This window comes from Leiobunum rupestre, chromosome 9 (assembly GCF_980474605.1).
Source record: "Leiobunum rupestre chromosome 9, qqLeiRupe1.1.hap1, whole genome shotgun sequence".
Classification (NCBI taxonomy): domain Eukaryota; kingdom Metazoa; phylum Arthropoda; class Arachnida; order Opiliones; family Sclerosomatidae; genus Leiobunum; species Leiobunum rupestre.
Window position 1 is genome coordinate 8,866,447 of NC_143392.1, and position 18,909 is coordinate 8,885,355.

The following is an 18,909-nucleotide window of genomic DNA, read 5'->3' on the forward strand; positions in this document are numbered from 1 at the left end:
TACACTGGGAAAAAATACCACATTTGACGAACGGTCGACTTTTTGGTTAAATGTCTTTTTTCCGCCTCCTTTAATTTAGCGCCTGATTTCTGTAATGGATTCTACCTCTGCCGTCGTTAATGGACCCATAAAAAAAACAAGGCGGAGTCCGCCATTACTTAATCCGAAGGCTTTTTGACCCCATCCGAGCAAGATTAGTTTCCATGACAACGGGTAGCCAAGTACTCGCGATAGTATATTTACTAAACTAGGATTTAGTTCGATCTACCGATATAATTATTGGGTCGAGCGAGTATGTATCTTAGAGATCGATCCATTTTTTATGTTCGACGTGGTCAGATACTTTTAACAGCTGATATGAAAAGGTACTACATTTTGATCTATGCCAAAAGACGAAGTAGTTTATTACAAAATATTTGTGGATATAAATAAGAAGTCATTTTGTACGAAATAAATATTTTTAAGGTGCCTATCTACAGTAATTTCATTTAATAGCTATAATAATATAATACACTTTGATCTTAGACAAAAGGACGAAACAGCTTAAAATATTATTTGATGAAATTGCGGTAGATTTGCACCTTAAAATATTTATTTATTACAAAATAAATTATTTAATTTCAAAGAAAAATATTTTTGTAATAAATAAATAGTTTTAAAGTACCAATCTACCGCAATTTCATTTAAGCTATAAAAAGGTACTACACTTTAACTTTAGCCAAAAGGACGAAACAACTTAAAATATTTTTCGATGAAATTAAATGTAATTTATTCTGTGCAAAATAAAGAATAAATTAAAGAAGTCATTTTGTACGAAATAAATATTTTAAAGGTGCCTATCTACAACAATTTCATTTAAGCTATAAAAAGGTACTACACTTTGATTTTAGATGAAAGGACGAAGCAGCTTATAAAATATTTTTCTTTGAAATTAAATCATTTATTTTGTACAAAATAAATATTTTTAAGGTGCCTATTCATTTAAGCTATAAAAATATACTACACTTTGATCTAAGACAAAAGGATGCAACAGCTTATAAAATATTTTTCTTTGAAATAATTTATTTATTTTATAATAAATAAATATTTTTAGGTGCCTATATACAGCAATTTCATTTAAGCTATAAAAAGGTACTACAGTTTAACCTTAGCCAAAAGGACGAAACAACTTAAAATATTTTTCGATGAAATTAAATGTAATGTATTCTGTGCAAAATAAATATTTTAAAGGTGCCTATCAACAGTAATTTCATTTAAGCTATAAAAATATACTACACGTTGATCTTAGCCAAAAGGACGAAACCACTTCATTTAAGCTATAAAAGGTAATATATTTCTTTGAAATTAAATCATTTATTGTGTACAAAATATTTTAAAGGTGCCTATATACACAAATTTCATTTAAGCTATAAAAATACACTACACTTTGATCTTAGACAAAAGGATGCAACAGCTTATAAAATATTTTTCTTAGAAATTAAATCATTTATTTTGTAATAAATAAATATTTTTAAGGTGCATATATACAGCAATTTCATTTAAGCTATAAAAATATACTACACTTTGATCTTAGCCAAAAGGATGCAACAGCTAATAAAATATTTTTCTTGGAAATTAAATCTTATTTTGTAATAAATAAATATTTTTAAGATGCATATATACACCAATTTCATTTAAGCTATAAAAATATACTACTTTGATATTAGACAAAAGGACGACACCGTTTAAAACATTTTTCGATGAAATGAAATGTCATTTATTCTGTACTAAATAAATATTTTAAAGTTGCCTATATACTACAGCCATTTCATTTAAGCTACACTTAAATATACTACACTTAAATATACTACACTTAAATATACTACACTTTGATCTTAACCAAATAATAAAGAAGCTTATTCAATTTTAAAAAAATTGTGTTATATAAAGTCATCTATTTTGTACATTAAAATTACTTTTTTTAAAATAGTAAGTTACATAAATACACCAAAGAAAACTATATCAATTGATATCGTGCTGAAATTTTAACTTTTTGGAACAACGGCGTAACTGAATAAATCCAAAAAAACGAATATTTTTTGATAAATGTTTACGGCAATCACGTCTAGTCGTATTTGTCGCCGGCGGGGACGTGAAAACGCGGTATAAGACACGGGTTGGAGGCCAGTAATCCACTCCTCGTAACTAAATTGTCTAAGCCGTTATACGCGAGATAAATAGCGTGTAGTTTCGGCTTTTGGCGAAGTGTAAACACATTGGAAATTAAGTTCAACCCGAGGCTAGTCACCGAAAGAAAAAGGCTAAATATTTAACGAGATTTTAATGGGGAGAAAACGCGGATATGCCAGAGAGAGAACGACTGAGAGATACCTGTGTCGGATAAAGTCCTTCTTAGATAAAAATCCCTCGGAGTTCATTCGCGAGTGACTCCTGGTGGCCTTATCTTTTACGACGAATATTTCGAATGCCTTAGGCCGTGTCCGAATTCGCGGATTTGAGGACCCGAGGTGTTTATAGCCGATTTCGTTCCAAGTCGGCCGTTATGTAGACCTTTATGAGGTATGAAATTTACCAAAAGGAGACGTTGCACTACCCATTCGATTTGCCATGGCAACCGAAAATGTTCTTGACCACTTAAACAAAAATAAGATTTTTTCCTTATTTTACCCAAAATTTCTAAACATTTTACCCAAAAATGTTCAAATTTACCTAAACGTGATGAAATTTACCTAAATGTGATCCAAATTACCCATTTCGTGATTTTCAAATTTTTGAAAACTTTTCGTAGGTAACCAAGCAAGGATATTTTTTTGTTTTAAGTGGTCAAAAACATTTACGGTTGCCATAGAAAATCGAATGGGTAGTGCAACGTCTCCTTTTGGGAAATTCCATATCTCATATAAGTCTACATTACGCCCGACTTTGAACTAAATCGGCAATAAACACCTCGGGTACTCTCCTTTGAAACTTTGTCAACTCTACCAATAAGCGATAGCAATGCTATCATAGCATGAATTGTTTTTGGTCTTAGCTAACTTGTTAAAATGTTCCCGGAAATTCGTCATAGCACCGCCAACTTCTATAAAGCACTTCCGCGATCGGGGTTGGCCGTGGTCAAAACATAGGGGCTGCTACAATAAGCCTAGGTTAAAAACGTGTTCTAGTCCAAGTGTTTTATTTTTTACAATTTTCTAGTCAGAGACTAAACATAACTATCACAATAATACTTAAGAACGAGTCATCGTTAAATTAAGTTTCAAAAATTAATCTTTTTTCTATTAAGAAGTATACATATTTAAAGTTAATCTTTTAAAGATTTATTGAATGAAGCTGGAAGTCCTTGTTTAACGGTAAACTTTAAAGCAATTTCAAAAGCACGTGACTATTTTTAAAGGTTTCTACCGTTTGATGGCGCTCAAATGTTTCCCGAAAGAAATTTTACCCAGCATACCTTGCAATTTATGCTATCGCCTATTTTACTGAAACCGATAATGCAGTTTGGAAACATAATAAAAACTTATTGTATGGAAACCATGAGATGTCCATCGTTAAAGCCCACAGTTTTAGGAGCTAAATTTGGCTCAAAACATGGCCAAGGCTTAAATCCAAAATCAAGAAGCTAAAGCGCAAAATTGGGGACAAAATATGCCAAAAGCTTAGGCGCAAATTAGGAACAAAACGTGTTCAAAATATGTCGACGGTTTAAGCGATAAATTAGGCTCAAAACATCGCCAAGGCTTGGATGCAAAATCAGGAAGCAAATATATCCGAGGCTTAAGCGCAAAATTGGGTACAAAATATGTCAAAAGCTTAGGCGCAAATTAGGAACAAAACGTGTCCAAAATATTTCCACGATTTAAGCGAGAAAATAAGCTCAAAATATGGTCAAGGTTTATGTACAAAATCAGGAAGCAAATATATCCAAGGCTTGAGCGCCAAACTAGGGAAAGAATATGTCCAAGGGTAATGTTCAAAATAAGGCACATAAAATGAGCAAGGCTTAAGTGCAAAATAAGGAACAAATTTTGTTCAAGGCTTATTTTGCGCTTAAGCCTTGCTCATATTTTGTGCCTTTATTTGAACACAAGCCTTGTACGAATTTTGGTCCTAATTTTGAACATAAGCCTTGCTCATGTTTTGTGCCTAATTTTGAACATAAGCCTTGGATAAATTTTGTTCCTTATGTTCAAAAGCTTTGCTCATATTTTGTGCCTAATTAAGTGCAAAATTAGGAACAAAATATGTCCAAAGATGGTGTTCAAAATAGAGAACAAAACACGAGCAAATCTTAAGCGCAAAACTAGGAACCAAATATGTCCAACGCTCGAGCCCAATATCTATCCACGGCTTGAGCGCGTAAACATTTCGAAAACATATCTGGCAGCAATCGGATAAATTATTCGTAACGCAATCGAATAGACCGTGATAAAGAAAGATTAGAATAAACGGTGTCGTTCCGAAGTGCGGCGCTCTGGAGAAGGAAGTAGCGCTCTAGAAATCGAGATTGATCTCCAGCCGGCGACGTCGCCTTCATTTATTGGCCTCGTAAATGTCATTAGACTCGTCACGACTCCCTCGATTCATTCGCGCTGTCTCGGACATTTCCCTTTTTTCTTCGAAGGTAGGTATCCAAGATCTTATACCGATCTTGAAGGCGTTGGGTAGAAGGGGTATTAACCCACTTGGAAATGATCGAATACTATTTGATCGAATTCAAAAGTACCAGTTGGTATGTTTTTATTTTACCGAAAGTCAATATGAAGTGCGGAAGGAATAATGATGGAATAATTCATTGCTTTAACTGTATTAAGCCACAAAGATGAAGAGATTTTTACGTTATACACTATATGATGGAATTTTTTATGACATCGACGATAACGGCCCGTTGTTTTTGATATATATAAATAGGGTCAGGTTAGGTTAGGTTACGTTAGGTTGATGTACGCGCGCCATCGGCGCGTATGCACCGTTGCCTTTTCGATTTACTCCCAAAAACTAGTAGTTTTACCCTACAGTAGCTTTCGATCAAATTTTGTTCGATCAAATGCAAATTCGATCAAATGAAAATTCGATCAAATGGGACCCGTTCGATCATTTGGAAATCGATCAAATAGACTCAAACCAGCGAGAGAGGGGCTTCCAATTTTTACGACTATCATTTCGGTTTTTTTTTTCAACCAAATAAAATTAGATTTAATCAGCTAGGCTAATACCCAAGGCACCACCTTAGGCCTAAGTCATCATGCGACTTTTGAAGCCCTTAATTCAGGTGGCCGGGTTACAATGCGTAGGAGGGTGGTGGAAAGCCCTGCATGCCACGAGATCGAGCCAACAGCTCCCTACACTAACTATTGCCGTTAACCTAGACAAGTTTTTATGGAAGGGGAAACCGAAGAACTCGGGGGAAAACCCCTTAAACTAGTGGGGAGAGAACTTGCAAACTCAACGCAGAAGGAGTTGTTCCGAGTTTTCACCCAGTGCCACAAGCTGGGATCGAACCCGGCTCCTCTTGCTGCGAGGCGAAAGTGCTAACCACTCCGCCACCCCACCATTATGACCCGTGCAAGCGTAAGTCTAGAATTATTTACCATATATATGTAAGCTAGTCTGAAATAATTACTGATAACTAATTGACGTCATACCCAGAAAAACAAGCACCTCCAGTGAGAACAATAACAGGGTTGCCACAGTGTTTTCACAATCAAATTCCCTGACTTTTCAAGGTTTTCCCTGACCATCTCCGGAGATTTTCCCCGACTTACTTTGCGCGAAGATTTTGTATTTTTTTAACCTTTATTTTTCTAAAAGTTTCTTATTTTCAACCGAAATTAAATTCCCTGACATTTCCTCTGATTTTAGGCTAATTTTTTTTAAATTCCCTGATTTTCCCCTCATTTCTATACCATATACAAATTCTCTGACTTTTCCAGGAATTCCAGGTTCCGAAGCAACCCTGGATAAGCAACTTTAAAACCGAATTTACATACGCCTCGAAACGATTCGATACGGGCGCTCACTTTAGCTACGATGCAAAGACCACGTATTAGACTTTATAATAGAGACTTGGCATCCGCAGCTTTGGCCATGGCCGCCATTGTGGTAATATTTTCTCCCCACGATAAAAACTATTGAAAAAAAACTGACGTAGCACTGCCAAGTCCCTATTGGTATAAAGGCCACGAAAAATGTGTGGTCATTCTAGAAATGACTCAGATAAGAAGACCGAGAACTGACCGAGTGGACAATCACTACTTCAAAAAACATAACAATCCCGAAATCTGGGCTAAAATCAGTTCTAAAATCCCAAAAGCAGTATTTACAAAACAGGGTTGCCACAATATTTGAGATTAAATTTCCTGGTCATTATAAGAGATTTTTCCCAAATTTGACAATTTTTAGCTTTCTATCAGAAGTTTATAAATTAAAATCCACCCACATTTCAGTACAAAAGTATCATTACGACATTAAAAAAATTAACAAAACTTTAAAGGAACTAAATAATAATCAAAGAATTTGTCAGATAACTAGAGTAAAATTACTTTCAAAAAGTGTCAAGATAAAATTTAATTCCCTGGATTTTTCCACATTCTTAAAATTCCCCGACCTTTCCTTACTTTTTAGGCCTATTTTAAATTCCCTGACGCGTGGCCACCTTGCAAAACCACAGAATCAAAATCCCCCACGCTTAATTTGTGTCCGACACTTATGTGACAAAATAATTATTAACTTATGGTAGTAACGAATTAAATATTTGTGTCAATGGCTTACTTTGTACTCCTGCATCGCCAACTTCCGTGGACCTCCAACGCCCCCTGTGAACAGAAAAAAAATCGATTAAGTTCCGGTACAAAAAGTGGTGGGCTGATATTTCCAATTAAGCCTAATCAGAGCGGGATTAGTCACTCGCCTTAGTTCCAGCTAAAATGGGCTAGAATTAACGAAGTTCTACAAATTGAAATCTGTTCCTATGTAAGGAAATGCAAGAATATTTTACACGTGACTGTAGCTAATAGAACATTTCTAACCAGAATTGGCTAATTTAAAACAAATTTGATTTAAATCAAGGGCTTTTTTTAAATCATTTATTTAAAGCACACAATGTATTTCAATGTAGGAATAAAAAATGGGAAAATGTTTTTAAAAAAATTAAATATTTACAGAATAAAATATGAAAAAAAATTGATTCTTAAAACAAATTACAAAGAAAATATGAGAAAACGAAAATATTTAATTAAGATTTCATTTAATGCAAGATTAGCTAACTTATAAAGTTAAATATTACGTTAATAAAAATCAATTAACTCAATAAAATTTAAAAAATACGATTTAAAATAAAATCGATTGATTGGATTTTTATTGAACAAAAAATTAAAAAGTTCCAACCCTGTTTCCAACACTGAATAATTTTCTATCAAAATTGATTTTAAATTTTTGATAAATCCAATTCGGCAAGAAAGAGCCGATTTGATAGCTTAGATATCCAGCAATTTGAAAAATAACTTCAAGTCCTCAAATTGCTTAAAACGTAATTTTAAAAATAATAATCAATAATCAGCTAGGCTGATACGCTGATACCCAAGGCAACAAAATATTTAAGTTAATTAACTTAACGTTCAGGTATATAAAATATTAATTAATAAAATCAAACGTTAAGACAAAAAAACATGTAAAATAATTGTCCAACAATTTTAAAATATTAATACATAAAACTAACTAAATTTGGACCAATTAAAAAATTCTAAATGTTTGTTTAAAGGTTGGTTTCACTAGGTATTTATGGCGTGGAAGCTAGCAGGTTAAGCCAGCCATCGAAAATTTGTAGGGGAAACTGTTAGCCGCGTAGAATTAGCTTAAAATAAAATAAAATTGTTAGTGTAAAAAAATAAAATAAAATTGTTAATGTAAAAAATAAAATAAAATTGTTAGTGTAATAAAAAAAATATTAAATTGTTAGTGTAATAAAAAATTAAATTAAATTGTAAATGTAATACAATATTTAAAATCAAATTTTAAATGTAATATAATATTTTAAATTAAATTTTAAATGTAATATTATTTTAAATTAAATTTTAAATGTAATATAATATTTTAAATTAAATTGTAAATGTAATATAATATTTAAAATGATAAGTTAGTAGTAATTTGATGAAGATCTTTTTAGGCTACCAAAAATAAATTGCGCAAAAGACTGTCAAAGCCGACATTTCCCAAAAGAAGATAAAACAATCTTACGCGATAAGTTCCAACGCCCGCGACAAAAGCTCTCAACGTCAAAAGTCTGGCGATAATATATATTTTATCGAACCATTCCGGCGTGGTTGTGTAAAAATAAGCGCATATTTTGGGTGGGCAGCCCGAGCAAAGAGGCAACGTCCTGGATACAGAGGGAAGGCCTCGAAAAAAGGGTTCTATTTCGTGCCATTCAACCATTTTTACGCGGAACTAGTATACTCCTACGATTCAGGCTTGCCCGCTGATTTCTGGGATCGGTCGCTATGGCAACCCCCTTCTCTTCGCGAAACGAGACCGGGTTTCCTAAAGGAAGGCACGCGGATATATTAAGAGACTAACAAGAGTTACTGGATCGCGCGGTTAGTAGCCACCACGCGAAGACTTTACCCCATTCCTCGCCTTTGACTCTACTACGTTGTAACCGTACTGCCGAAAATGGAAATGTCGAAATTCTCCGATTGGGCTCTGGAAAGTTTTCCACTGGCGTAATCTTTTTTATTGCTTCAAAATTGGATTGAATCGAGAACGCGATACGACTAAAAATAAAGTAAAACTTTAGTTCCGCCTAACTACTAAATAGTTTATCAAACAAACCGTTAGATGGCGCATTCTCGTTTAAAGTTTGTTGTTCGACCAGAATAAAACTAAATAGAACTAACAAAAGTACTGCGAAACGTAAGTTTTCTTAAAAATAAAATTTGTCAAAAGGGATTATTTTCTGAATCAAAAACTCGTCTGCTAACACGCACTGGATCCTGTTTTTAACGTAACTAGCGCCAATTATCTTATACAGTTGAGTAGCCGGGGGGGCAATGGGCACCCCCCCCCCCCCCCGGGAAACGTATGGTCATACGTACAAATATTTTAATTTTTTACTTTTTACAATTGACCCCCCCCCCCGGAAACCAAATCCTGGCTACACCACTGACTCTAGCCTTCTGATAAACCTAAGGGCAGAAATGGGAAAGTAGGTGCTCCACCGGAAATTTTATATAAATTAATATAAAGGAACAATGTAGACACAAAATGATTAAAATTAAATAATTAAAATATTCAAGGTTGTATGTAACACGAATTATATTGTTTCAAAATATCTATTTAATTGAAAAGGTTTTCATTAAGTTTAAAACTTAAAGCTTATTCACACTAGCCAAGTTTTTGCCATACATAGTTGGTAAATTATTTGCGACTCGAATTGGCGAAACACGTTAAATTTTGGACAAGAGCACTCTTACAAAAAATACCTCAAATACTACAAAATACGTCAAATTGAAGTAATACAGATTGGAAAGATTTGTTTTTGTCGAATAAAAAAAATGTGTATAAAAATTATTCTATGTAAATATTTGTATCTAAGCCTAAGCCATAAAAAAATCGTTCTTCAAAACTTGGCTAACGTAATAATTTGTTATTATGCCAATATTTTGCGAAAATGTGAATAGATTTTTATACATATTTAGCCAACATTTCAGTATCAACTAGATCCCAAAACAATCAACTGAATAAATGTTAATATTATTCAAATACCGTTAATTCAAAGTGGAACCATCTACCAAAAAGTTATCAACCGGATAAGCATTAAAATAACCCATAAAAAAAGGAAAAAAATTCTGTTTGACCACAAAAAACTCCCGAGGGGTCCAACATTTGTACAAATTACGTTAACTCCAGAGAAAAAAGATTTTATAAATCTATAAATCAACTTAAAAATCCCGAAATCTCGGTGAAAATCGGTTCCAAAATCTCGAAATCCGCCTAAAAAACAAGAAATCAACACCGATAATTGCGTTCTGAAATCTTAAAATCAGTTTGATTTTTGAAATAATTTCCAAGATTCAAAATCCCGTACACAAATTTGGAAGTGCCGGACCCACCGGAAAACTCTAACAAATGAAAAACATGAAATTTGTAGATTTATTGGATTTTATATTAGGGATTGTTTGCAAAATAAAGGAAAATATAGGTTTTAAGTACTTATGAAGTGAAAATCCATGGTTTTAAGGTGGGATTTGGTTTAATAATTAGCGATAATTTCTAATATTTCTAAAATTCTTTCTAACTTTGTAATTTTTTATAGGATAAAACATAATTGCAACAGCAGGGCTCCCAGCGTTTTTTTAATTATAGGATTTATAAAAACTTAACATACACATACAGAAAATATAGGAATTTATAGGTAAAATTCTATTGAAAAATAAGATTTAGATTATATAGGAACATCTACCCCATAAAAACCCTTGTAACAACTAACAACAGTCAAATACTTCAAAAACAATTCTATCACATTTAATATTTCTTCAATATTTACTTAAAATATTTTTCTGTTTTAATTTTGAAACACGTTTTGTGTTTTGGTTTTTTTGAAAAACCAGATTTCATAAGAATGGCATAACGCTGCTTACAGCAGCCAGGGAAATAAGTGCTAACCACCGTCCTACAGATATTATAAATCATTAATAATATTATTATTATTAAGTGATTATTATTATTATTATTATTAAGTGATTATTATTATTATTATTATTATTAAGTGATTATTATTATTATTATTATTATTATTATTAAGTGATTATTATTATTATTATTATTATTAAGTGATTATTATTATTATTAAGTGATTATTATTATTATTATTAAGTGATTATTATTATTAAGTGATTATTATTATTATTATTAAGTGATTATTATTAAGTGATTATTATTATTATTATTATTATTAAGTGATTATTATTATTATTATTATTAAGTGATTATTATTATTATTATTATTATTTATAAGTTATGATAATTGTTATTATTATTATTATTAAGTGATTTTTTAAATTTCCTAAAAGTTAAGGTGTTTAGTGTATTTCCCATAAGCGTTTTAGTAGCTATTTAATGACAATTTCTTTAAATTATAGGTACAATTTTTTTAAAATAGGAAAAAATTGGAACAATTTAAAAATATACGAATTTATAGATATTATAGGTACATTGGAAGCCTTGCAAAAGCAGGAGCCCAAACATTTTCACGAATATAGAAAAAAAATAAGAAAATAGTAATTATAGGAAGTTATAGGAACACATTGAAAATATAGGAAAAATTATAAAATATAGGAGATATGGTCACTGCGCAATTTAAAGCGTTATAATTAAATACACGCTAAACAAACAAACCAGAACGTACGTGAAACTAAACCACTTTTCCCTCTAATTTGCGTATTCAACATCGAAGCGTAAAAATCGCGATTACCGAAAACGATGCGTAAAAGGCATAAAAACGTGTTGATATTCGATTAGATCGAATTATCGGATATCGTACGAAGGATCTATAGAAGAAAAAGCTACCCCAATTATACCGCCTTATTATCAAACCGAACGTTTTCGCTAACACCCTTCTATTTAAGATTATACCAGAACATTAAATTTTTGATTTGGCGGCTAAAAACAATGAAAGCGCGAGTTGCGTGTGGTTACGGATAAGAATCGAAAAGGTAACTTCGGGGGGTGCCTTTGGTTTCTCGGGGAGGGAGAGCACCCAAACATTTTCAATGGAAACACGCTCGATTAAGATAATCTTTGGCGCAACACAAAGGGTGTGTACGTGTGTATCTATAGTCGAGGTCGAAATCACTCGAAGGTGCTAAATACGACTCGAGCTTCACTATTTAAACAGCTGACTTTGGGAGGAGTAATTGGGTGAGACGGGGAACTCACTAACTAACCCTAACCCCGCTTCGGGACGGAAACGTGACCTTCCACTCAGATCGGAAGTGATAAATACTCGAACAAGCATCTGTTAGCGATGAAACAAAGGAACTGATTTTTGGAAGGTTCGTTTAAGAAGGACCTTGAGCTAAATTAAAATTACGGTTGAAATTTAACACTCAAATCTAGCGCCTTTTCTTTACGGGGAAGGGCAGAAGGCGCTCACGAAATTTATAAATTGCGTTTGTCCGTCTTGAAATCGTCAGCTATTATTGAGACGTAACACCTGTATTTTATCTTCTGCTCTTTTTAAGATCAAGCATTAGACGCAGGGTTGGCAAAGTAGATACCAGTCCGGATTAATCCACCCGGTTAAACCCGGTTTAAACCACTTTATAAAATCCGGATTTTCCTAAAAATTCGGCCACTTCATCCAACAATTTCCCGGACAAATCTTTTCTATTCGGTGGCTTATAACCCTGGGCGCAATTGCTTTATCATTTCCGTAAAATCGGCATTATGATGTCACTAGCATATTAATAAAATACTGAGAACCAAAAATGTTTTTGACAACACAAAATGGAAATTTTCCCATAGAAAATAACATGGGAATCTGACCAATATTAAGGGTACCCCCTGTAAAAATTTTTAATAAGTTCGAAGTTGATTAAAATCTTTACAGGGGTACCCTTACATTTGGTCAAATTCCCATGTTATATTCAATAGGAAAATTTTCATTTCGTGTTGTCAAAAACATTTTTGTTTGCCATGGCAAAACGGTTGCCTATGGAGACATTTCCCTTTAGGGTGTTTCAAGTTACATGAAGGTCTACCAAACCCCCGAGTTTGAACCAAATCGGTGCGTTACACCTCGGGTCGTCTCCTTGTAAGCGTAAAGCGAGCGCGAAAATTCCCGAAACGTTCTCTCAGGCGGTCTAGAGATAGGAACTATAAACAGACGACGATTCACTAGTTTTACGTGCTTAAAAGGGCTAGAAAATAAGTTAAAAAACGCATATATTATTATTTTTGGAAAAATCCGGATTAATCCTATAAAACCCGGTTTTATCTAGCAAAACACCATACCAGAGGATTTTTCTAGAAAAAACCGGTTAGACGGTGGAGGTTTACACCTTAGACCAAGAAAAACAGGGACGTCTCGTTCATAGCATACCCAACGCTTTATTTTTCGGCGGGGCTTTGTTGCGGCTGCGGTAGGGAGAGGGGGGTTAGGTGATACAGATAATCAATAGACGCCATCCATAAGAGATAAAAATAACGTTTTTTAAAGTACTTGAAAAAAATAATCAGCTAACAGTTACACATTCTTAAATTATTTTATATATTTTTAATATTTTAGGGACACAAATATTAAAAAATATACAAAAAAAATTAGGAGCCATGCTGTTGCAGGTCACGTGCTGACAGATTGTAGGACTGTGCACGTGACTCAAATAGCCAATAAAAATTGACACGCCTTCGCTACTAGCGACACAGCGCGAGATAAATAGGAAATAGGCAGCCGCAACGAAGCTTCGGGCGCGAAATATCTACCGTGCGACGTCCCTGTGTTTCTTGGTCTAATTTTACACTTTGAGGATAGCATTGGTTCATTTTAAATCTCAAATCTTTTAATACGCGTTCAAAATTTCCCAAATTATCAATTTTTAACCAGTATTAAATTTTTTTTAGGTCAGAAATTATTTGAAGGAATAAAACTTTTTAATATAAAACCAATTCCAAATATAAATATTGAAAATTATGCAATTTTAAAAAAATCTAAAATATTTTAAAAAGTAAAACGGTTAAGCACCCCCCATATTATGTCATTTCAGCAAATATCAAGCATTTTAAAAATCGTTTGAAATTCCCAAATTATGGAATTTTATCAAATCTCAAATATTTTCAAAATCGTTTAAAACCCACCAAATTATGTAATTTTAAGAAATATCAAACATTTCAAAAATCGTAAAAAATCCAAGAAAATTTGTAATTTAACGAAATCTTAAATATTTTAAAAATCTTTTAAAATCTCCAAATGATGTAATTTTAATTATCAAACAGTTTAAAAATCGTAAAAAATCGCCGCAAAATATGTTATCTTAACAAATATCAAACATTTTAAAAATCGTAAAAAATACCAAAATTTTCAAATCTCAACCAATCTCAAATATTGTAAAATTCTACCATATTCCAAACTTCTAAAAACTGAAACGGATCTAAAATACTCCATAAAACGTTCCAAATCTCAAAAGTTACCAAATTTAAACGATACCCAAAATGGCCTTTTAAATTTAACCTTTCAAGGTTCAAAGGTTACAACCAAAATAACCCCCTCAAAAACACAAACCAAACTTCTTTAGATTGCAGGAAGTATTTAGAAGAAAAATAATAGGCACAATAAAGACTAAAACTCTTAAATTAAAGAGCTCTCCAAAGTAATTTGAGAAGACAATGAAAAAAATTCTATAATGTTCTCCTTTTAATTTCAAATCACGTTTTGGAATAAATAATTAGAGAGATTCAAACCACAACCACGCGTGAAACGCTTAAGTATAGAAATTCCCGTAAAAAAAGCTTTTTATTTTTATAATTATACATTATACCGAGGGTCTATGACCTGGGATAATGCCCAAAAAAAATTAATCGAGATCTTCAATTTGACTAAGAAGATGCGCAAAATAATATTACTTTCAAAGCTATAGAGATCTCCGAGAAATTTATATATTATATTTACTTAGTCCTAAGGAACTATGTTAAATAAATTGGTTGGTTTGGCGTATCATTGATGGATAATAACTATATTTGTCGAGAATCGAAGTAGCGCTGAACCGTGAAAATAAAATTTCGAAAAATACCGGTGATTTTGCCAAACTGGTAATTCAACGCTACTATTCTTCACGCTTTTGTGATTTGATTAGGAACAAACGGGTGGTTTGTACTTCCGTACGACCATCCATTTTTTTAATAATTTTTATATTACATTAAATTAAATTATGTAAAATAATCCTAACTTATCTACAATTGTATGAATAAAATTAATTGGAAGTACAGGGTTTTTTTTTCAAATTCAAATTCCCTGACTTTTCCAGGTTTTCCCTGACCACCTCCGGACATTTTCCCTGACTTATTTTGTGCGAAAACTTTGAATTTTTTACCCTATATTTAAAGTAAAGGTTTTCTATTTGCAACCTAAATTAAATTTCCTGGACATTTCCCTGATTTTTAGACTAATTTTTAAAATTCCCTGACTTTTCCCTGATTTATCCCTGATTTTTAGAGCCATATTCAAATTCCCTGACTTTTCCCTGATTTATCCCTGATTTTTAGAGCCATATTCAAATTCCCTGACTTTTCCAGGAATTCCAGGTTTCCCAAATACCGTGGAAACCCTGAAGTAATACAGGGTTGCTACAATAATTTCAGATTAAAATTTCTCCTACTTTTTCAGGTTTTCCACTGCCGTTTTTAAGGCAAAAATTAGACAATTTATAACTTTAGATTTCACTTGTATCGAAATTTAAAAAATGTACATACATCAACTTATATTTTACTATATATATATATAAGGTTTTTCGCCAAACCAAATTTATTGCAACGTAAAAAAATTTGAAACTAAGTATCGAAATAATAATCAGAATTTGTGACACAACTATAGTAATAATTACCATAATAAAATATTCAAAATTAAATTAAATTCCCTTACTATTTCCAAACCTTTTGAAAATTCTGACATTTACCAGAATTTTTTTTGTAATTTCTGAAATTTCCCTAACTTTCTGCAATTTTTTTTTAATTTTCCGACCTTTCCCCGACTTTTGTAGGCCTAATTTAAAATTCCCTAATTTACCTATTTCAATGACATGTAGCAATCCCGTATTATTGAAATATCAAGAGCCTAATCTACAAGTTATTTTGTCTTAAATTCATTCTAAAAAAAGTATAATAATCTAAAAGAACGTAGACTTGAAGCAAAGTTTCTGCTCCAAATACAACCCACCCTACCGTTTATAAATACTAACATTATTTATAAACTTGACAAAACCCGGTAAACTAAATAAAGAAGGCAGACTCGCCACTACAAATTATTCGGGCGAAAAGCTGCAACTTCCAAAATCGACTTTGCCTTACCGAAATAAAATGAAATTTTTTTGCCGACATTCAAAAAGAAATGAAGATAAGATGTCACGGTAAATTTCTCTTTTTCAAATCTTGCAACAAAAAAGAAAAAATTTTGGCACGAGTGTTCGAAAGGATGGAGCGGACACCGACCATGTTTCAAACGGTGGGATACGGTCTCTCTTGACTACGCGCAATAAGCTCGAAAGGTCTAAACTTTACCCCCTTTCGAGGCTATCGTCTTCGCTGTAAAGGAGACCTTGATAGAAAGGGCTGAGGGCGAGAGAGTGGACGCTTCCGCTCGGATGACCGACAAAATGAGAATTTATACTATTGTTGTTGACTCGTAGAGATCGCTGACCTAACAGCGACACACGTCTCGGAGAAACTCCACAATAATTGTAGTCTAGATAGTGAAAACTACCAAATTATAACCGTAGTCTATTAACTCTATCTTAGATTTAAAACCAAGTAAATCGACTTAAGCGTATTTCCCTTTCTTTATCGTTTTTTCGAAAGATCTTTGTACAAAATATTTAAAATCAAGGATATGTTTTTGTTAACAATTTAAATTTCTCCCAAGGTTGGCACTGATTTTTCAATCAAAATCGAATTAATCTAATTTTAACTTTATTGAAATAATTGTATTTTTACTTTACTTTATTGAAATAATTGTATTTTTACTTTACTTTATTGAAATAATTGTATTTTTACTTTACTTTATTGAAATAATTGTATTTTTACTTTACTTTATTGAAATAATTGTATTTTTACTTTACTTTATTGAAATAATTGTATTTTTACTTTACTTTATTGAAATAATTGTATTTTTACTTTACTTTACTTTATTGAAATAATTGTATTTTTACTTTACTTTATTGAAATAATTGTATTTTTACTTTACTTTATTGAAATAATTGTATTTTTACTTTACTTTATTGAAATAATTGTATTTTTACTTTACTTTATTGAAATAATTGTATTTTTACTTTACTTTATTGAAATAATTTTATTTTTACTTTACTTTATTGAAATAATTGTATTTTTACTTTACTTTATTGAAATAATTGTATTTTTACTTTACTTTATTGAAATAATTGTATTTTTACTTTACTTTATTGAAATAATTGTATTTTTACTTTACTTTATTGAAATAATTGTATTTTTACTTTACTTTATTGAAATAATTGTATTTTTACTTTACTTTATTGAAATAATTTTATTTTTACTTTACTTTATTGAAATAATTTTATTTTTACTTTACTTTATTGAAATAATTTTATTTTTACTTTACTTTATTGAAATAATTGTATTTTTACTTTACTTTATTGAAATAATTTTATTTTTACTTTACTTTATTGAAATAATTTTATTTTTACTTTACTTTATTGAAATAATTTTATTTTTACTTTACTTTATTGAAATAATTTTATTTTTACTTTACTTTATTGAAATAATTTTATTTTTACTTTACTGAAATATTTTTATTTTTATTTTTTATTTAGAAATAATTTATTTTTTATATTTGATTTTGAATTAATTTATTAAAAATTAATGACTTTTTCACAGTACACATGAGTTTGCTTCTACGATAATAATAATATAGAATTCAGTTAAACCTTAATTAAATTTAATTACAATTTAATCATTTGTTTCAGATTTGCTTTGTACTCTTAACGAATTTTTGCAATTTTATTCCGCATATTGAAATACATTATGTAAATTTAAAACAAGATTTTCTTAAACAATCTCTAAATTTAAATATAGATTATAAATCACACTATTTTTCAAGATAAATTTGAGAAAAAAATAAATATAAGGCAGAGTTATTTTAAAACGGAGGTAATTGGTAATATTAAAATTTAAATACTTCCCCGTTAAAAACACCAGAGGCGCCGCATACAACCCAGCCCTATTTAAACTACAAGTGCGCATAAATTATCGGTCAAGATCCATAATTAAAATCTAATTACGACCCTGAAACCCGCCCACGACATTCCAAGACAGACAGACACCGCTTTTAATTTGAAATTCATGAACTTTCTAAATTTAGAACAATAGCCCGCGGGGGGAAGAGGTTCGCCCGTCGAATAGATCAGATAAAAATTAAAAAATTATAAAATAGCGTCTTATCAACGCGATAAGACTTTCGTGTTCGAAGAATAAACTATTAGCCCACTTTCTCAAAGTACGCAGAAATGGCCTGGGAAAAATTAAATCGAGCGTCTTCAAATAAAGTGCGCGCTCGAAAACCGAAAAGATCCTTTCACGTTACCAGAAGTATATAATATTTATCTGACGATAGAAGTATCCATTTCTCTACCCAGATTTCTCAAAATACGTTTCGATAAAGAAAAATAGTTGACTTTCTATGTAGTTATTGCATCGGAAAAATATAATTTATTAAATCAGGATTGTAGGCCTACTTTCAACTTCCCTGACCTTTCAAATTTTTAAAATTCGCTGACTTTGTAGGCCTACTTTCAACTTCTTTGACCTTTCCCAAATTTTTCAAATTCGCTGACTTCGTAGGCCTACTTCTCAAATTCCCTGACCTTTCTCAAATTTTAAAATTCCCTGACTTTGTTGCCCTACTTTCAAATTCCCTAACCTTTCTCATATTCTTAAACTTCCCTTGACTTCCCCGACTGTGTAGGCCTATTTTAAAATTCCCCGACTTTGTAGGCCTATTTTAAAATTCCCCGACTTTGTAGGCCTATTTTAAAATTCCCCGACTTTGTAGGCCTATTTTAAAATTCCCAGACTTTGTAGGCCTATTTTAAAATTCCCCGACTTTGTAGGTCTGATTTAAAATTCCCCGACTTTGTAGGTCTGATTTAAAATTCCCCGACTTTTCCCTGACTTGTG

The 18,909-nt window shown here is 31.7% G+C and overlaps 1 protein-coding gene across 1 annotated transcript in view; it reads right to left on the reverse strand.

Moving 5' to 3' along the window:
• spir (spire type actin nucleation factor) overlaps positions 1 to 18,909 on the reverse strand; it is a 116,648-nt gene that overhangs the window by 71,065 nt on the left and 26,674 nt on the right. The window contains exon 2 of the mRNA XM_090158187.1: positions 6,769 to 6,812. Coding sequence (XP_090014313.1) covers positions 6,769 to 6,812 — 44 coding nt within the window. The remainder of the gene's footprint in view (positions 1 to 6,768; positions 6,813 to 18,909) is intronic.